The following is an 18127-nucleotide window of genomic DNA, read 5'->3' on the forward strand; positions in this document are numbered from 1 at the left end:
CTGGGTGCAGCTGCTCTGCCGTCACGCTTTACGCTGGGGAAATGCAATCTGGGGGCTGACACCTGAGATGCTTCAGAAGGGCTGATGGAGGCGGAGGTGGGGGCTGTCCACCCCAAGGGCTTCCCAGCACCCCTGGGTTTGGGGGCTTGAAGCCTTGTCTTCATTTGAAAACAATGAACTTTTAATTGATGGTTATTTAACAGATGGAGACAAAGTCCTTAATTTTCAAGAGAAACCTGCAAAAATTCTCCAGTGGGATACGGGCCATTGCGGCTCACAGGTTTAGATTGAAGCAGTCGTGATAATCCTGATCGGTGCAAACAATCAGGCATCACGTTCCCTAAAAATGAGGACGTCACGGGGGCATGAAGCAGCCACTTCTCCTCCTTGCTGCAGCCAGAGAGCAGGTCTGACGTGCGGGAGATGAAGTGTTAGCAAAGAGGTCACTGCTGTCTGCAGACCAACCCCACAGATGTTCTGCTGGGGGTTTCCTTTCATTGCACCCTGCAGGACATTGTGGAGCGATCGGTGTGATGTATGCAGAGCTCACATGGTACGGCAAGGAAATAATTACGGGCTGTACACCCAGCTGTGTGAAATATTTATTTTCCTGACTGGTGGCGATGCTTCAGAATATTAACTTTTTTTCCTGCAAGAACTGTGTGAGGGGACTGATGCCTGTGGCTTGGCGGCCGAGCTGCCCCGAGCAACGTTTGCGAGGGCTTTAGAGCTGAATGTCAAACTGAGCAAAGCCTTGGGGTGGGTTCTAGCCTCCCCAAAATCTCCAGGCTTGCTTCAGGATGGGAATCAAAACTGGAAGAGCTCTGGTTCCGGTTTTGTAGAAACCCTTGGAACATAGCTTATTTTGCGGGGGTTTTGCTTTTTGGATCCCAAACCTTGCAAAAATGCTTTGACTGCTGAGCCTTGGCCCTGGGGTGCTGGTGCTGGAGCTCCACGGGTCTCCCGTGGTCCTGTTCCCGTGCTGGTGCCCAGGCTCCCCTTGGCGAGAGCGATGCTGTTCCCAGGAGCTGCAGCAGCCGGAGGCAGGGCTGGCGGGGGTTCCCACCTCTCCAAAGCACCGTCCCATCCCCGCCCGCGCATCCCAGCCCTGCTTTGCTTTCCGCAGCAAGTGAAGCTGGAGGAGTTTGGGAGGCCGAAGATCGATGGCGAGCTGAAGGTCCGCTCCATAGTCAACCACACGAAGCAGGACAGGTGAGCGAGCACTGGTGCCCAGTTTTCCTAGACTAAACGTGCCTTCATTTGGCGATTCCCCTTGTGCTTATTTATTTAGTTATCACCTAGAGTTGGACCGACAGGAACCACCATCAGAGTGGAATTGCAGCTCGGTTAGAGCAGCGAGCTGCGCTGGCTGGCATGCTCGGCACAGAGTTTTCCCAACACCTCCCCTGGAGCCAGGACTTTCCTGAGATGTTTAACTGGGTTCCTTGTTTATTTGCTTGCTTGGGGCAGGTATTTATTTTTATTTGATAAAGTGGTGATCGTCTGCAAAAGGAAAGGATACAATTATGAGCTGAAAGAAATTATTGAGCTGCTCTTCCACAAGATGACTGATGACCCTATGAATAACAAGGACATTAAGAAGGTAGGTGAACCAGGGATTAGCTCTGCCGGAGAGCGTTTTGGACCTGTTTCAGCCACTCCTTGGGTAGTACGTTCCCATTAACCTTTTAAAATAGAAACAGAGCTTGCAAAAAAGCTGGAAAATAAATGCTCAGCTTTCAGGGCAGCCTTACAGAGCATTGGGAAATGTTTATTAACGGGAGGCTGGGCTTGATCCTTGAATTCTATCCTTGCAAAACATCCCTGAAGAGGCTGGGATGACTGGGGGTAGGAGAGGGGAAGCTGCTTCCTGCTTGCTTGTGAGGGACCGGCGGGTCAGGTGGGGCGGAGAGGAGGGCAGGGAGGGAGGGTCCGTGCGGATGCTCTCGCTCCCAGGAGTCATGGGGTGGAGGAGCCTGGAAGGGCAGTGTGAGCATTGCCAACCAGCCTGCCAAATTGGTGCTCGGAGCACGGTTGCCACTGAAGAAACATAATGTTGCTGGTGGTTTGAGGCTTAGCCTGCAGCCATGAAGGAAAAACCTCCCAGCTATGGGTTTAGCAGAGACTCATTAGCTTAATCCCTTTACATGCAATGAGGAGAGGTATTGTATGGATGGGATAAGTGATGCTGGGGTAAGAATAGCTGATTTTGCCACTTGGATGCTGAAGAAATGCTGCTAGCTTTGTGTTTTAATGAAATATATTTCCACTTTGCCTCTCCTATGCTTTCTAGTCTCATGGAAAAATGGTAAGCAAAGCACACAATTTTCTGTCGTGTTTTTCTGTGCAATGTTGCAATGAGACAGGCAGAACATATGTGCAGTGGGCAGGTCAGATGTTCCTCCTGGGCTGTCAGTTGCTGTCAGGGAGAAGTATAATGGCTGGGGAGGATCCACTGGAGCAGAAAAATCTGGGTTCTCTCATCTGCCACCATAAAATCCTATTTGGCCATATAGTGCCAGGCTGATTCAAGCATCGTTAGTTGCAGTGTGTTAGAGAAACACGGAGCTCTTCTTCCTCCTTCCCTGCTGTTACCTTTGCAAAGGTTCAGCAGCCCTTCAGAGGGGACAGGGCAGGCGCTGGGAGCAGTTATTAAGATGCCTGAATAGACATGCGGTGTGTTTTGCTGCTCAGGTGCTGGGAGCGCAGCAGTCTGACCAGTGCTCTCGTTTTCTCTTGCAGTGGTCATACGGCTTCTACCTAATTCACCTTCAGGGGAAGCAGGGCTTCCAGTTCTTCTGCAAGACGGAGGAAATGAAGAGGAAGTGGATGGAGCAGTTTGAAATGGCCATGTGAGCATGAGCCCTGGCATGCCGTGCCAAGCGCGGGGGAGCAGTGCCTTGGGCCAGCCGGTCACTGGAGAGCAGCTCTGATAGCAAAGCCCGTGGTGGGGAAGTCCTGTGGGTGGGTCCCTGTGCCAAAGGAGCTTGGGTCCAGCATGAGATCCCCTACCCTGAGCATCTGCCCCAAAGCGTGGGTGGTGCACCTCTGATGCCACCTTGCCATGGTGTCTGGCCGTGCATGGAGCACTGCGCTGGGGCTGGAGGAAGGCGCTGCAGGGGGAGGGCTGCTTCTGCAGGGAGCCGGTCCTGAGCTGAGCAGGATTGGCCCTGTGCTGGCTGGTCTGGGCTGTTGATTGACTCGGGCAAGGGCCAAATCCGTGAACATTCTCCCAGGCGAAGGTTGATGGGCAAAATCCTCTCTCCGCCCAGTCAAGCCCCGAGTCTCCTTTCACACTTGATTTCATATCTGTCCATGTGGTTTCCAAACTTGAAATGCAAACAGCGTTGACTGAAATGCAAACAGCGTTGACTGAAATTTAAACAGCAGCTGCTGTGACAGGTCACGTGGCTCGTAGGGACAGGTTGATAAACCCCCTGGTCCTTTTCCTTAGGTCCAACATAAAGCCAGAGAAAGCCAATGCAAATCACCATAACTTTCAGATGTACACATTTGAAAAGACTACCAACTGCAAAGCCTGCAGGATGTTCCTCAGGTGAGCAGCATCCTTCCAGCTTTTCTGCATCTGCATTAAAATACGGATAGAAAATCTCAAAAGTTGAGGCTGAATTAGGACTCTCTGACCTCTTTCTTTGTGCAGAGGAACCTTCTACCAAGGCTATCTTTGCCCCAAATGTGGAGCGGGTGCTCATAAGGAGTGCTTGGAGATCATTCCTCCCTGCAAGATCGGTGAGTTCTGTCACATCACGAGCAGCTTGCACCGAGGAGGTGGCTCTGTAAAGCACTGATGTTTGTTAATGCATAACAAAATCTAAATACGCTCCCAGCCACCTCAACGGCTGTAATTCATGTTGGCTGGTGGTTTAAAAACCCAACCAACCAATCCACCAACCGCCTACTGAAGCCAAGAGTTGGATCCCACGTGTGTCAGGATGGCAGCAGCTCCGTGGTACCATGTGGGGTGTGCCCAGCCCGTGTGCTGGGAGGGTGTTTAAGAGCGATGATGAGTTCTTTATCAGAAGATGATGGTTAGGGCAAGTGGGATTGCATTTCTGATGAGGAGAGACCTCGTCTCGGGGTCCCAGACACCCCATAGTACAGCAGAAACTGATGTTCTTGGTCTAAATTGAGCTGACCTGGAGCTGGTCATTGCAGGGACTGTCACAGGGTGGCTTCGGGGAGGTTTTGGGTGGGGAGTGGAGGGAGGAAGGAACAAAAGCACGGAACTTTGTGCAAGTGAGAAAATGTCCTTGTCTGGCTCAAGTCCCTCCCCGGGTCTTCCCACCCAGTGCAGAGCGATGACCTGAGTGACCCCAGCTTTGTGCTTCCTCCATCAAGTTGAACACTGGTGCTGGGTTATTGATACCCACAGCATCAAGAGAAACAGAAAGTGGGGTTTGTTGCCTGTTAAATTAACCACGTATTTTACCAATCTCTTGCAGGTTCTTCGGCAGACCAGGTACATTGTTTGCTGGCCCTTTTCCCGCATCCCCCTCTGCCTTGGGCAGAGCCTGTATCCTTGCCCGGTCTGGGTGCAGGCAGCTTGTGGGAAAAGCCAGTGCCATCCTTGGGGGAGTCCCAGCAATCTGGGGGGTAGGACTAGAGACCGATGGCGGCTTCTCCAGCCCAAAACTGGCCTGGTTTGTGCAGCACCACAGCCCTCGGGAGGTGTCAGCACCCAGCTGGGGCGAGCACCGTGGGCTGGGAAGTACTGGGGTGGTTTTGGGAGAGGGTTTCTCATCCTGGTGGCTTCAGGCGGGTGTTCATGGAGAGAGCTGAGACCACTGTGTTCTCATGGAGACTTTTTCCTCTCTCTTTGCAGGATTCACTGGGTGCTGGACCTGGTAAGGGCATTACTGTATTGCAGGAGGGCAAGTAGGGATAAGCATTCTGCTTGTGGCTGCAGGTGTCCCTAATATTGAGCATGTGGGAGGGGGAGGCGCTTTCTGAAACCAGAAAGGAGCATTAGGAGCTGCAGAAGGGTCCTGCGCAGCCCTCACGGCAAGCGATGGGGAGCCGAGGTCTCTCCATCCCTGTTCCCTGGAGCAGCAGGTCCCCGTGCGGAAAGACCCAGCTCATGCCCAGGCTCAGCCCTTGCCCGCTGCAGCTCCAGCACCGCATCGCTCCTTTGGGTGCCTTCGTGCCCCTGGCCTGCTCTGCCGTGTGAGAAAAGCTTCTTCACACCCCACCAGTAGTCGAGGAGAGCCCGGCGAATTTCCTTGTGCCACATGGTCCTTCAGAGCAGACCAGGCGCGTCCTGACAGGGAGGGTTGGTGGTGATGGGGAGCATCTCCCTGCCTGGTGCTGCAGGGATGTGCGGCTCCAGCCGCTGCCCTCTGGTGGGGCCCTTAGTCGTGATGGTTACCACAATATTTTTTTCTTTTCTTTTGATTTAAAACCAGCTTAGAGGAGTGCTGGGCCTGCCCTGCCCATGCTCTGGCTCGAAGGAGAGGGAACAATTTGTTTTTGTGCTTTTTCTGATGAAAGCAAGCCAAGCCTGGCAAAAGAAACCTGAATCAAATTGGTGGTTAAGGAAAAAAAAAAAAAAAAGACAGAGTGCTCTCGCTGGGCAGGGAGAGGCAGAGGTGGGGAAACATTCTGAAGATAAACACTGTGGTTTTAGTGCAGCTGGGGAAGCTTATTTAAAGTGCAGTTGTTAGCAAGACAGCTGGACTTCGACTGAGAGCTTCAGGGGCGTTTGGGTCCCAGGTCCAGCTGAAACTCCGTGCAAGCCAAGTGTTCACTGGTCCCTTTTGCAATCACGGATGTCACCGCTGAACCCGGCGGGGTTTGGTGCTGGCCGGGCATCGCCTAACAAGAGCCAGTCTGCCATGGCAGGGTTCAAGTCCAGGTGCAGGGCTGGGGGTCGGAGCTTTGGCTTGGCTCGGTCCTTCATGGGTTTAATTTTGCTCAGGGAACTCGGTCTAAACTCACATGTAACTATGGGAGCCAGGACTGTTTGCTGTGGGCACCGTCCCTTTCTGCTTCCATGGTTTCTGCCCCCCAGTCCTGCCTGCTGGTGCCATTAGATGTGTGGTTCACAGGATAAGGAACAACAGGCTTCGGGAGGGGTGTTTTTGTTTTGGTTTTGCTTAACAGGGACTAGGTGATGAAACTGTTTTGCTTCTCTCCCAGGTCCTAAAATGGTGGCGGTTCAGAATTACCACGGAAACCCAGCTCCCCCTGGGAAGCCGGTGCTGACATTTCAAATTGGGGATGTGATTGAGCTGCTGAGGGGGGACCCCGACTCGCCGTGGTGGGAGGTGAGAGTGATTCCCCTGGGCAGTTTCCCAGGACGCTTTAAACCAGTGACTTCTGCATTGTCCCTTTTATTTGTGGGCTTTCCTGGAGTGCGGGCATACGCCTAGGTTTGGGAGCTGGGGGGTCTGCGAGGAAGTTTGGCACCTGTCCCCATCCCTGCACGGCAAAAGCATTGCTCCCCTGTGCATATCCCAGTCTGATACCTGGCTTGGCTTTGCAGGGGCGGCTGCTGCAGACGAAGAAATCGGGTTATTTTCCCAGCTCGTCAGTAAAGCCCTGCCCCGTGGATGCAAGGGTAAGTGCCACAGAGATGGAGGTGGGAGCACTGGGGTGGGTGCTGGGGGCTGTCACGGGAGATGCTGCTCCCCTGGTGCCTGTCGTGCTTCTCAGCCTTCTGCTTGAGATCTTGGTCCCTCCAGTACGTCCTGGCCCTTGAATGAGGCCTTTTACTGTGGCTGGCTTAGCAGGGAAGTGGATCCATCATCCCATGGTTGCCAGTGTCTGGTCAGGCTGGTGTCAGCCCTGTTCCCAAGGCTGGGGTTGGTGTGACCAGGTCGGGGCTCTGTTCCTCTTCGGTGGGGCTGACTCAGGAGCAGAGTACTTGAGGATCGGGCACAGTATGGGAAAAATACACTTTTATTTTGTTACTGTGTTTTGTAATGCTGTCAGCCGCTTCCCAATTAAAAAATGTTCAGGTAAATGAAAAAAAAATGCAGCATGCTTATCACAGCTGGGAGGCTGAGGCAGCAATGCTCAGCTGCAACACTGCCCTCCCTCGCCCAAGCCAATAATTCAGAAACAGCTTGGCAGATGAAAACCCTCCCGCTGGAGGAGCATCTCGCATGTGATCTCCAGCCCGATGAGATGCCGGCTCCTCAGCAATAAGCAATGCTCTCTTTGCAGCCTCCCAACAGCCGGCCGCCCTCGCGGGAGATAGACTACACGGCGTACCCGTGGTGAGTCGCCCTGTTGGGCACGACCTGCCTGTGGCTGTAAAGATACATCGCCCTTACCTTTTAATTGTTAAATGATCGGGAATCCACTGTAATAATGAATTATGAATGCAGGTGAGCAATGCTTTGTATCCCACCTATGTATCCCATGTGGCCATGGGGCATTTGGGTGTTGAAACCTGGTGCAACCCTCGCAGCATCGGTGTGGGTTTCTTCACTTGTGGAGAGGGTCAGAGGCATAAGGAGAGGTGCTGGTTTCTCTTCCCATTTTCTGTGGGTTTTGTTCCCAGAAAACTTTTTTGGGTGGAAGGAAGCAACTCCTGCCTTGGTGGGAGAGGCTGCACTTAGCTTGCCTCCTGCTCCTTTCCTCCAGCTCCAGCCAGGTTTGCAAATCCGTGAGTCTAAATTATCCCGCTCCCTAGCTCTTGCTGAAGCCTTGTTTACCTGGGGACCGATTCCCAGTTAGTGGGATTTTCTAGGTGCAAGACCCTTCAAAGGGAAGAGGTTGCACTCTGCATCGCCCACCCTCCCTGTGCAGCAGCTCAGCAGCTTCTTGCGTATCTTGGGACACGTTCCTTTGTGCTCATGAAGTTTTGGATGAGCCCTGTTTCTCGATTTGCCTTCTCAACCTTCATGCCTTTAAAAAAAGATGTATCTTTTTGTCTGAAGTACGCCTATTTTAAAGATGCACTTGCACTTTTAGTTAATTAATTAATTAGCCTCTGGGCTCAGGTTCGCGGGGAACATGGAGCGGCAGCAGACAGACAACCTGCTCAAGTCTCACGTCAGTGGCACCTACCTGATCCGGGAGCGGCCGGCTGAGGCCGAGCGCTTTGCCATCAGTATTAAGTGAGTAATACTTCATGTAGTAATTTAGTATCACTTGCTCATGGAGGATGAGATGGGGCTGGAGCCTGTGGCTGTGTTTCCTTGAGTGCCTTTGCTGCCGTTCACAGGTTCAACGAGGAGGTGAAGCACATCAAGGTGGTGGAGAAGGACAACTGGATTCACATCACAGAAGCCAAGAAGTTTGAAAGCCTGCTGGTAGGTTTTTGTAGAGTGTGCACGCTGTCCCTGCAAGTCATGCAGAGGACGGTGGAGACAGCTGGGTGCCTGTCCATCCTTGCCAGGAGCTGGTCGAATACTACCAGAGCCACTCGCTGAAGGAGAGCTTCAAGCAGCTGGACACAACGCTGAAATACCCCTATAAGTCTCGGGAGCGCTCTACCTCCAGGACCTTCACCCGCTCTCCAGGTAAAACCCAGCGAGCGGGTGTCCTGAAACTTGTGATGGAAAATCTCACCCTTTCAGCAAGGTGTCGGAGCACCATCTGGACCAAGGGATTTATGGCTTTGCTGTAGGGCTTGAGAAGTCTCCTGCTTGGCTGGTGGCATTTTGAGGATGGGTCTTACAGGAGATGGTGGGGAACAGAGGGGTTCGGCCAAGCTGGGGCTGGCTGGCACTGCTCCTCTCAGCTTGTGCAGTTCCATGGAGCGGATGCAGCCTCCCAGAGAGAGCTTTTTGCTGGGGGAGGCTGGTTTTCCCTCCTGTGGTTTTGCACCCTGTGCTCAGGGGTGGTTTGCCACCCCCTGGTCCTGCCAGAACAGGAGCCGTGGCTGCAGGGGCAGCCCATCCTCCTGCGGGTAGTGAGCAGAGGTGTGATGCTCTGTTAGCGGGATGTCTCGTGTCTTCCCTGGCCGTGTGAGTTTTTGTGCATGTGTGTTAATGGATGCAGTTCCAGTGTGACTTGTGATGGTTTGAATCCCAGTGGGACTCCTTTAATGGAGGTGATGGGAGGAACGGTAAGTCTGTGCCTAAAATAAAAAATAAATAAATAAAATATCAAAACAAATGGAAAGCAAAAGGTGCATTAGTGCAAAACGTTCCATTTTGTCTAAAAGCCTGAGTGCAGAAATGGCTTTGTGGGGGAAAATGCATTTTAAAAAAAACCTTTTTCCATGGTGTATTTAAAAAAGAGTACCAAAGGAAGATAGTTTTTAAAAGTTGATTAAGTATCCCTTATCATGAAATACAACTCTAGGATGACTTGTGAGCCCCTACACTGGCTGTGGGGCTGTGGTTGGACCTGCCACCAGCTCCAAGCCCCTGTGCAAGCCCTTCTGCATGCTTTGCCCCACGTTTCTCCGTCACCTTTTAAAGCATTGTGCATTATAATATTTTTTTTAATTTCCTTTTTAATGCGTGTTCTGCCTCTTTCTGTTTCTCTCTAACCTCTTTGCAGCCTCCTGCGCTTCCTACAACTTTTCTTTTCTCAGTCCTCAGGGCCTCAACTTTTCTTCTCAGAGCTCCTCCAGTCCCTTCTGGTCAGGTACCAGCGCCTCTCCCCAGTGGAGAGACCTGCCACCTTCCCCAGGCTGCAGCATCCCCAGCTTGAAAGCCATCAGTGGCGGGACCTGTGGGGTCCCCACTGTCCCTCCATCACTCACAGGCAGTTCAGGGGGTCCCTGGTGCTGCCCTGGGGCACAGCCTGGAAATAATGAACCATGGCTTGGCTGGAAGCCAAACACACTCCCCCCTCTCGCCAAAATCAAGGCAGGGAGAAGATGGAGTTGTCGCTATTTGAGCAAGGGGGCTAAAATTAATGAAAAAGTGAATCTAGCGCATTGGGATCTCATGATGTACTTCAAGCTTGACCTGCTAATCCCGTGTGTTTCACCGAACGAGCATTGGCATCACACCGTCTTCCAGACTGTTTCTCCTTGCTGTACAAGGAGAACATCTCAATGTCCGGCAGTTTTTGAGCTCTGGTATCTGAGGCTGCCCAGGAGACCCTTGCTGAGGAGGCGGGGGGGATCCTACGGTGCCAAATGTGTTTTGGGGCTCAGGCTTCCTGCAGAGAGTGCAGCAGTGCTCTGGCCTTTGAACTCCATTGATCAAATGCGTTACAGGCTGGTGTCTTCCTCCCTGTTCGGCAGGGATCAGGGCAAAACCGTGCCAGTTCATTTCTTCCTGTTTAAGCTTTTACCTTTCAGTATTTTCTTTAGGCTGGACAGGGAAAATCATCAGCAAAACCCCACGTGCTTTCCTTAGTGCCGTGTTTGGGAGGAACACTTAACTATTCAAGGTATTAGAACATAATTCTGGGAATTTGGGATGCTTTAACTGCATAGAAAGTATTGCAGAAAGCGATTTGTGTAGCAGTGGGCTCTGAACAAGCTCCTGATGAAAGAGTTCAAAGCTGCCGTGATTCTCGCTCCGTTCTCCGGCCTGGCGAGGACGGACGAGCCCTTCAGTGATTGCACGTTGTGTGTCTGGACCGTCTCCATCGCCATCCTCATCTCCTTCCATTTTGAGAGCTGAAAACCTGGGCAAAGCTTTTCCTCAAACTTAGTTCAACCTTGGTTTGCAAACTTTTAAAATTGAAATGAATCCTTGAAAGTCCTGGGACAAAAAGAATAGCTTCAGCAAAACACAGTGTCCCTTCAGGGTGGCGTTTTTCTGCAGACTTCAGAGGAGGTGTGTTTTTCTCCTCCTGTGTCCATCCCATCCCTCCCACCATTGCTGTCCAGCCCTCCTTCCCGCTGCCCAGTCACTGGGGCAGGGAAGCCGAGCACTGCCCCTGCCCTTCCTCCCTCACTGCTGCTCCTCCTTGTGCCTCCCCGAGCATCCCCTGCCTGAAGTGATGGAGATCCATGGGGCTGGGCAGTGCCGGTGCCACCGGCGGTCAGGTCCCAGGCTGGCTCACAGGGCTTCTCATAAGCTGTTGGTCAGCGTTAGGGTTTTCAGGGTGCTTCTGCACCTTCTGGTCTGTAATGGGGCCAAGTTTCCAAGGGCCCTGGCTGCTCCCTGGCAGGGGCAGGAGCCGGGAGGGTACCAGGTTAACAGCTTGTTCCTCTTTATGGCAAAACACGCAGGTTTTGCTCAGCATCTCTAGGAGGATCCAATCCCAGTGACTCGGTTTTTGAAGTAGTTTAAATACAAGTTGATTTGTGAAATCTTTTGCTGAGGTGCAGCAGCCAGATCTGACATTGATAGCAGAACAGGATTTTCCCATTATTTTGTTGTTAATGATTGTGTATTCCTGTGAAATCTTTTACTTTGCCACCTTCTCACAAAAGTGCCCTTCACCCCAGCCATCCCCACCAAGCCCCTCTTGGGCTCTCCTGGTCAGCAGAGAAGGTCTTCCCAAGCCCACAGAGCTCTTTAAAGCCCAGCAGGAATCCAGTTTAACCCTGACCGGCCCAGTCTGTGCGGGGCTGAGCAATTCGGATGCAATGGGAGCCAGCACTGCAGTGGAAAACCCAGGTTGAACCTCACCAAGCTTTCCCCAGGCTTCGGCCAGTCCCGTGTGGTGGGGCAGCTCCCGACACCCTCTGCTTTGTCCCCTCGCAGTGTTCACCCCACGGGTCATAGGGACGGCGGTGGCACGATACAACTTCGCAGCGCGGGACATGCGGGAGCTCTCCCTGCGAGAGGGTGATGTGGTGAAGATCTACAGCAGGATTGGCGGGGACCAGGGATGGTGGAAAGGGGAAACCAACGGAAGAGTGAGTGTATCGATAATGTCCTGCCCCGTTTCTGCAGCACATGGTCCTCCCCACTCCCAAGCTGCCCAGCTGGAACGCAGCATGTTGCCAGGACAGCAAAGGGCAGGGGTACACATCCCGCTCCCTTTTTCTGGCTGGTGGGTAGGCTGCAATCTCGTGAGAGCCACCGCTGTGCTGCCGTTGGTGCTGTGTGACAGTGACATGCCGTGCCCAGTGCGTGCAGGCAGGTGGGAGCGTGCGGTGGGCAGATGGGCACGCCAGCGCGGGGGATGGCCTGCTCTGCTCTTCCTTAAACCTGGGGAATTTATGCACAAGTGGCTCTGCAGATGAAAGGCTCAGCGTCCTGGGGGAAAAGCAGCAGGCTGGTGGCTTGACCTGGTGTCCCACAGAATTTATATCACTGGGGACAGATTCTTCATGCCCTGATCCCTTATATATTACAGATAACTCATGTATCCGAGGCAATGTGTAGTTGGTAGCTCCATTGCAAATTAGGGTAATGACTGCACCGCCATCACCGTCGTCGTGCACCGGGATGTGGGCACATCCAGCACCATCCAGACGGCTCAGAGGGAACAGCCCCTGGTGGCAGGGAGATAATCCGGGTGATGGGACAGCACATCCCTTGAGCTCCCTAGTCTCCATCTCACTCTCCGCTTCTCCAACAGGTTGGCTGGTTTCCCTCGACGTATGTGGAAGAGGAGGGGGTGCAATGACTGCGGGGATGTGTGATGGAAAGTTGTCAAGAGCCCAGAGCGAGCTGCTGCAGACCGTGCACACTTGTCCCAGTGCCCGCGGCTCCTGGTGGGACGCGGCCGGGCGCCTCCCGGGACTGCTCTCGCAGACTCTTTAGCAACCCGTTCCTCTGTACAGTGTGTGTGTGCGCGCATCGGGGCTGCCGCCGGCCTCGCTTCTCTTACATGTATAGAAGATTGATGGTCCGTGGGATGACGTTCGTGTAGCAGCTGCAGAAAAGTCCCGGGAAAGCCGCTCTTCCCTGTATGGACAGAGCTGAGAGACTCTGTGTGGTGCCCACCCGAGGATGGGGTCCAAAGCCCTTTTAGTAAAGGTGTTTTAAAAGCCACCGTGGTGATGGTGGTGGGAGGGTGGCTGAAGGTTGGCACCTGGGCTGGTGCCTGGGTGCGCCAAGGTGAGAATTTGGGAGTTTCTAAGGGGAGGGAGCGACTCAGCCCCGAGGAGACGACGCGGCCCCCCTGCCACGCCGCCGGAGTGGGTCCCCCAGGTCAGGATTTCAGCAGTCTCCCTGGCAGCCGTGCAGCAGCGCCCAGCAGCATCATGCTGCAGCCGGGGTGAGGGGACAGAGCGGGGGCACCTGACCCAGGAAGAGGAAAGAGCTGTTGCTTGTCTCTGAAGGATGCCAACTGTGAAACCAGCATGTTTTCACCATCACACTTTGGCTGGAAGTGGACCTCCAGGTCAGACAGGAGGGGAAAGACCCGCTTTGGCATCCCAAGCCAGTTTTCCCTACAACCACCATCAGTCCCACCAGCCTTGCTGTGGGCAGAGGGGCAGCCTGGGGAGCAGACTGGTCCCACTGGTGAGCTGGAGGGCTTGGCACATTGCAGGACTGGAGATGTGCTTTGCCACACAAGGGGTTTGGAGGCCACTAAGGCACCAGGTACACACTGAGGAGCATACATCCGTGGCTCTGTCCTGCCCTCGCTCCCAGCTTGGTCCTGTTGTGGGAAGGACCTCTCCGAGCCAGGCTGATTTTTCTTGCAGCCGTGACACCATCCCACCTCACTGAGCTCAGGGCGGTGAACCCACAGGAGTAAGGGCTATGGTATCAACTCGGTTTCTCCCACTGAGTTGTGAAAGCATCTCTTCTTCCCCAGCTGTGTGCACTTTTGGGGGCTGTGAGCATTGCGCCCTCTCTTCCTCCCACAGGCTGTTTCTACTGCTGCTGTCAAGTAAAGGTCTCTCTGTGTTGGCGTTGCCGCTGTGTCCCAAGCACCGTCTGTCCGAGTCTGGTCCTTCCAAAGTGCAGCCCCTGTGGTTGGTAGGCAGAGCTGCCGGGTGGAAATCACAGCCATCATCTTCTGCCGGGTACTAGCTTTGCTTTCCCAGCTCTGGAGTTTCCATCCAAAGCGCAGATGTGAACAAATTATTTGTGCGAGCGTGTGACAGGGAAGAACATCCCTCTGTCCGATATCTGAGCCCCAAGAGGTGCCCTCCAGCCTCTCTGATAAGTGACATCTCGAACTGGTACTTCCATGCCTGGACGTTGTTCCCCTGGTCCTGCCTTGGAACACCGTGTTCCCGGTGTCAGCTCTCAGCATCGCGCTGGCACAGGTCTGGGAGATGCCAGCGTTGGGTGGGTGAGCGGTGCTGATGCCCTCGGTCCCTGGCACAGGGGTGCCACGGCTGCTCCGAAGCCTTGCCGCAAAGGGAGCCGCAGTGCCCTGCTCGGGATAATCAATGGAAGAGATTTGGGCTCTCCAGGAAAGCGGGAAGATGTTAACCTGGAAATTAAATGTTGCTCAGTGACAAGCCCAGAGCCATCCTACTTTGCTGCCCATTCCTCCTGGAGCCCTGCGATTGCCGCCGCTTTCAGTGCCGTGTGGGGAGTGGGGTGGGTGTCGCTGGGGTCTGGCGGGGGCAGATGCCCACGGGGGGTTTCACTTGGAGAGGTGATGGGGACACAGAGGGGCTCGGGGCTTTCCTAAGGTACTGTTTGGTGCTAACCACTGCCGGCTCGGGGTACGCTCACGGGGGGCAGGCAGCAGGGAGCTGGCCATGCCCTGCTTCTCCTGTGCAAGGGGTCCTGCTCCCACGCCAGTAGCTGCTGGGGCTGAGGGTGTGTTCAGGGTGGATGGGACGCACGCACCCGAGACAAACTCACAATGGCTCGTGTTATGCCTCAGATCCTAAAGCCTTACATGACCCTCCTTAAAGTGGCCGATTTTGTATGGCAGCAAGGGTATCCCCTCTGGAAGAGCACGTCCTCCGTCATGGGGACTGTGGCACCGTCTCTCCTTTATGCCCCAAAAGGATCCCCAGCTGCCTGCGCTCCCTCCCAGGCCTGCCAAATCTGCCCTCCAGAGAGCTCTCCTTCTTGTGTTTACTGTTGTAAGAAACTTGTTAAAAAGATTGTTTTGTTTGTAAGTAATTATTCAGCCATTTGCCACAATATATATCTGTGAATAAGAAAGGGAAATGTTTTTTTATGATGGTGAGAAAGTTGTATATATATTTTAGTTCATCGCAGATCATTCAAAATTGCAATGGGATACGTTGGAAAATAATATGTAAATTCCTTGGGTTTTTCCTTTGCACTGCACTAACTGGGGTGGGGTGGAGGGGGGTTAAAGATAAAACTGTTTGTTTATGGAATAGTTTATAGCTGGGAATTTGGAAATCATTTGGAGTAGCTTGTAATGCTGGAATAGAAACTTTAGCTGCTACTTAGAAACCCTTTTGCATGTGGTTTTTCCAGACCTTTTTAAGTTACAATACATCAAAGTAAATTCCACAATGAAAAAATAAAGTGTAATTTTGCTGATAGGTTTTTTTTTTCCAGCCATGGTTTTTACTGTGCCAGAGGCTCAGGCTTGTGTCGGGTTTCTTGTCACTAAACCCCCTTCAGCTGCGCTGGGGACGGAGGGGTGGCTTGCCTTTTCGATTCCTGCTGTGAACTGTGAATGTTCCCTTCCAAAATTCAGAGTAGGTCCTTCCTGCGGTGCCAGATAGGGCTCTTTGACCACTTCCCTGCTGGGTTACTTCTTGTTCCTGGAGCAGCTGCCTCTCATGCAGTTGTCCCACGCTCCTGCCGGGTGGATTTCCTGGGGCTCCTCTCCGTGCCTGAGCGGAACCGCTGCGGAGTGAGAGAAGGAGGATGGTTTTCCATGGCTTTTAGTCACTCACAGGTATCATATTCCAGAATCCCACTTGGCACCGCATGCAGCAGCGTTTTCCAGAGCAATAAAAGAAATTGCACATTTACTTATAAAATACCTGAGGCATTGCTGGAGTTTTTACCCCAGAGCAGAGACACGGAGATGCCTCTGGGAGCTGCCGTGTCATTTAATTATGAATATTAATTTTTTTCTGCTGTTGGATCCCCGCTGCTTTCTCCTTCTCAGTTCAACTTTCTCAGGGTCAGCTGAAGGGAGCTATAGCAAGGAGGAGAGGTGTTTTACCCAGAGAAGCAGGACATGAGCTGGGCACTCACTTTGGGATGCTGCTTTGGAAGGATGCTGCTCAGCCAGGTATTTAGCTTTGGCCAAGGTGATGGCCCCTACCTGGGATAAACCCTTTCCCTGTTGTTGCTGTTCAGTCTAGGGAAGCTTTCCAACATGCACCGTGTATTAACCATATGTGTATTTATATATGCACCATGTATATAACCAGGTACCAGGTTTTGGTACCTGGGGCCTCTTCTGCTGGTGGTAAGCATCGGCTCAGCACTGAGTGGGTCAGGCATCACCATCTGATGCCCATGGTATGGCTGGGCTGCAGAGATGCAGCATGAGAGCTTGGGACTGACTGATGGCTGCGAGAGCAGGTAAATGAAAAATTTGCTTCCATGCAAGGTCCTGCCTCCAGGGTCAGCCCTGCCACCCCAGGGGCTGGCTCTGCCAGGGCAGCTGGTGGCATTTAATCCTCGAGGGGTGGTTGGAGCCGGCAGCACTACAGGTGGGTGCCCTGGCAGCTGGCTTTGCTCGGCTCCATGCCTAACCCCCCAACCGGGGTTTGAACCAGTGCCAGGTCTGGTGCCTCGGGGATAAATGGGGCATTTGTTTGCCGTGCCCAGCCACAGCCAGGTGCTGTAACCAGACTAGAGGCAGCATTCCCAGGGGCATTAACGGGAGAATAAATCTCCAGCTATGACCAGCACAGCTGGCTCCAAGCCCTGCACAGACCCTAGCCTGCCCCAGGACGGGGGGACGCACCAGACACAGGTTTTCTTTTTATTTTACTTACTATGATTTTTATTTCCTACCCCCCACCCCCACCCCCCCCAACAGCAGCTGCTGACAATCACCTGCATTAGCCAGGCTAATGGCTTGCCAGGGCACTGCCTCTGCTCTGAGCAAACATGGTGCTGGGGGTGCTTGCATTTGCTGGCTGCCCTCTGCAAACACCAGGTCTTGCTCCATGCTGCAGTGTGACAGCCACCCTGCAATGTCCCTGTGGCTGGGCCCTGAGCACGCCCCGCAGTCCCGGTGGCCTGTGGCTGGCCAGCACGTGGCCACCTCCCTCTGCCACCTCGGCTGGTCCATGCTGCCAGCAGGCGCGTCGGCTGGGTGCCAGCTCCTGTGCCGCCCAGCTTGATGGACCCCAAAACAAGAGTCCAAACTGCTGGGCAAGCAGGATGAGGAAACTGAGGCAGGGGCTCGCCAAGATCAGAGCTCAGAAGAGCTCTGCCCAGCAGGACTGTGCAGGATCAAGCCTCCGTTGGGTTTGGGGTCATGTAATGCTTTCCCAAGACCAAACGCAGGGTGCGGTGCAGGGGAGAGCGCAGCCGGCTGCGCACGCACGCCTGTGCAGGCTGTGGTGGGGATGGGGATGGGGATGCAGCCTGGTGCACACAGCGATGAGCCGTGGCACTGCAGCACGCCTAGCTGGTTCATTCCTGCATTTGCCATATAATATTTTCTGTGACCTAGAAAAAACTCCAGCTGCCGTGCACAAATGACTGTGCTCCTTTCCTTTATAGTTAATCTAAGATTTGTAAGGAAAAGATTGAACTGGCATAGGCTCCCTCAGCATTGGGCTGACCATCAAAAACAAATAACCACTTTCATTCCTCCTCTGGAGATGCATCAGAGCGCGGGGCTTGGAAGGACCACGGTCGCTGCCACTGTCTCCACTGTCCATCCTCAGCTTGGTGAATGGCTCGAGATGCTGAATGCCAACTTGGGTTTGTATTGTTTTAGGTCTGGTCTAACCCAAAGGTCGAATTTATAATTAGTACATGCTGATGAAATGCTTCTGGCCTGTCAAACAGAAACACCCTACTGCAAACAGGAGTTTAAACTTGTTTGCATCTCTGCGGTTATTTTGAGCAATTAGTCCATGGAGAATTCTGGAGGAATTGGGGCCCTCGCTTTAAAACTTAGAAACCAATTTTATCTTTGAGAGAAGGAAAGAGATGCTGCCTGAGGCAGGGGCTGATGCTGGAACAAGCAAACCCCTCCACTTCTATTCAAACCCTTCCCAAACAGAGTGATTTTGGATGCAGACTGGGTGCCACAGTGTGTTCAGTGTGCAAGAGCAGAGGCATGGGGCAGCGGGGGGCAGTTCTCAGGGTCATGGTGCTGTTAAATGCTACAAGCCCCCAAAACACCATCCCTGGACTTCTCGGGGCTCCATGGGGCCGAGAGGGCACTGCAGGGACCACGATGGTGCTCGGACCCTGAC

At 53.3% G+C, this 18127-nt stretch overlaps 1 protein-coding gene across 2 annotated transcripts in view; it reads left to right on the plus strand.

Annotated features, from left to right (window-relative positions):
• VAV2 (vav guanine nucleotide exchange factor 2) overlaps window positions 1-15268 on the plus strand; it is a 149080-nt gene extending 133812 nt beyond the window's left edge. The window contains exons 13-28 of one of the 2 annotated variants that reach the window (XM_055805306.1): window positions 1127-1212; window positions 1471-1603; window positions 2743-2852; window positions 3455-3556; window positions 3662-3750; window positions 4464-4480; window positions 4844-4865; window positions 6157-6284; window positions 6503-6577; window positions 7186-7238; window positions 7968-8084; window positions 8192-8279; window positions 8366-8489; window positions 9478-9564; window positions 11589-11743; window positions 12412-15268. In XM_055805306.1, the coding sequence (XP_055661281.1) occupies window positions 1127-1212; window positions 1471-1603; window positions 2743-2852; window positions 3455-3556; window positions 3662-3750; window positions 4464-4480; window positions 4844-4865; window positions 6157-6284; window positions 6503-6577; window positions 7186-7238; window positions 7968-8084; window positions 8192-8279; window positions 8366-8489; window positions 9478-9564; window positions 11589-11743; window positions 12412-12459 (1434 nt within the window). In that variant the 3' untranslated portion in view covers window positions 12460-15268. The remainder of the gene's footprint in view (window positions 1-1126; window positions 1213-1470; window positions 1604-2742; window positions 2853-3454; window positions 3557-3661; window positions 3751-4463; window positions 4481-4843; window positions 4866-6156; window positions 6285-6502; window positions 6578-7185; window positions 7239-7967; window positions 8085-8191; window positions 8280-8365; window positions 8490-9477; window positions 9565-11588; window positions 11744-12411) is intronic. The other variant, XM_055805299.1, reaches the window with a different exon arrangement.
• Window positions 15269-18127: the final 2859 nt, after the last annotated feature.

This window comes from Falco peregrinus, chromosome 1, assembly GCF_023634155.1.
Source record: "Falco peregrinus isolate bFalPer1 chromosome 1, bFalPer1.pri, whole genome shotgun sequence".
Classification (NCBI taxonomy): Eukaryota; Metazoa; Chordata; class Aves; order Falconiformes; family Falconidae; genus Falco; species Falco peregrinus.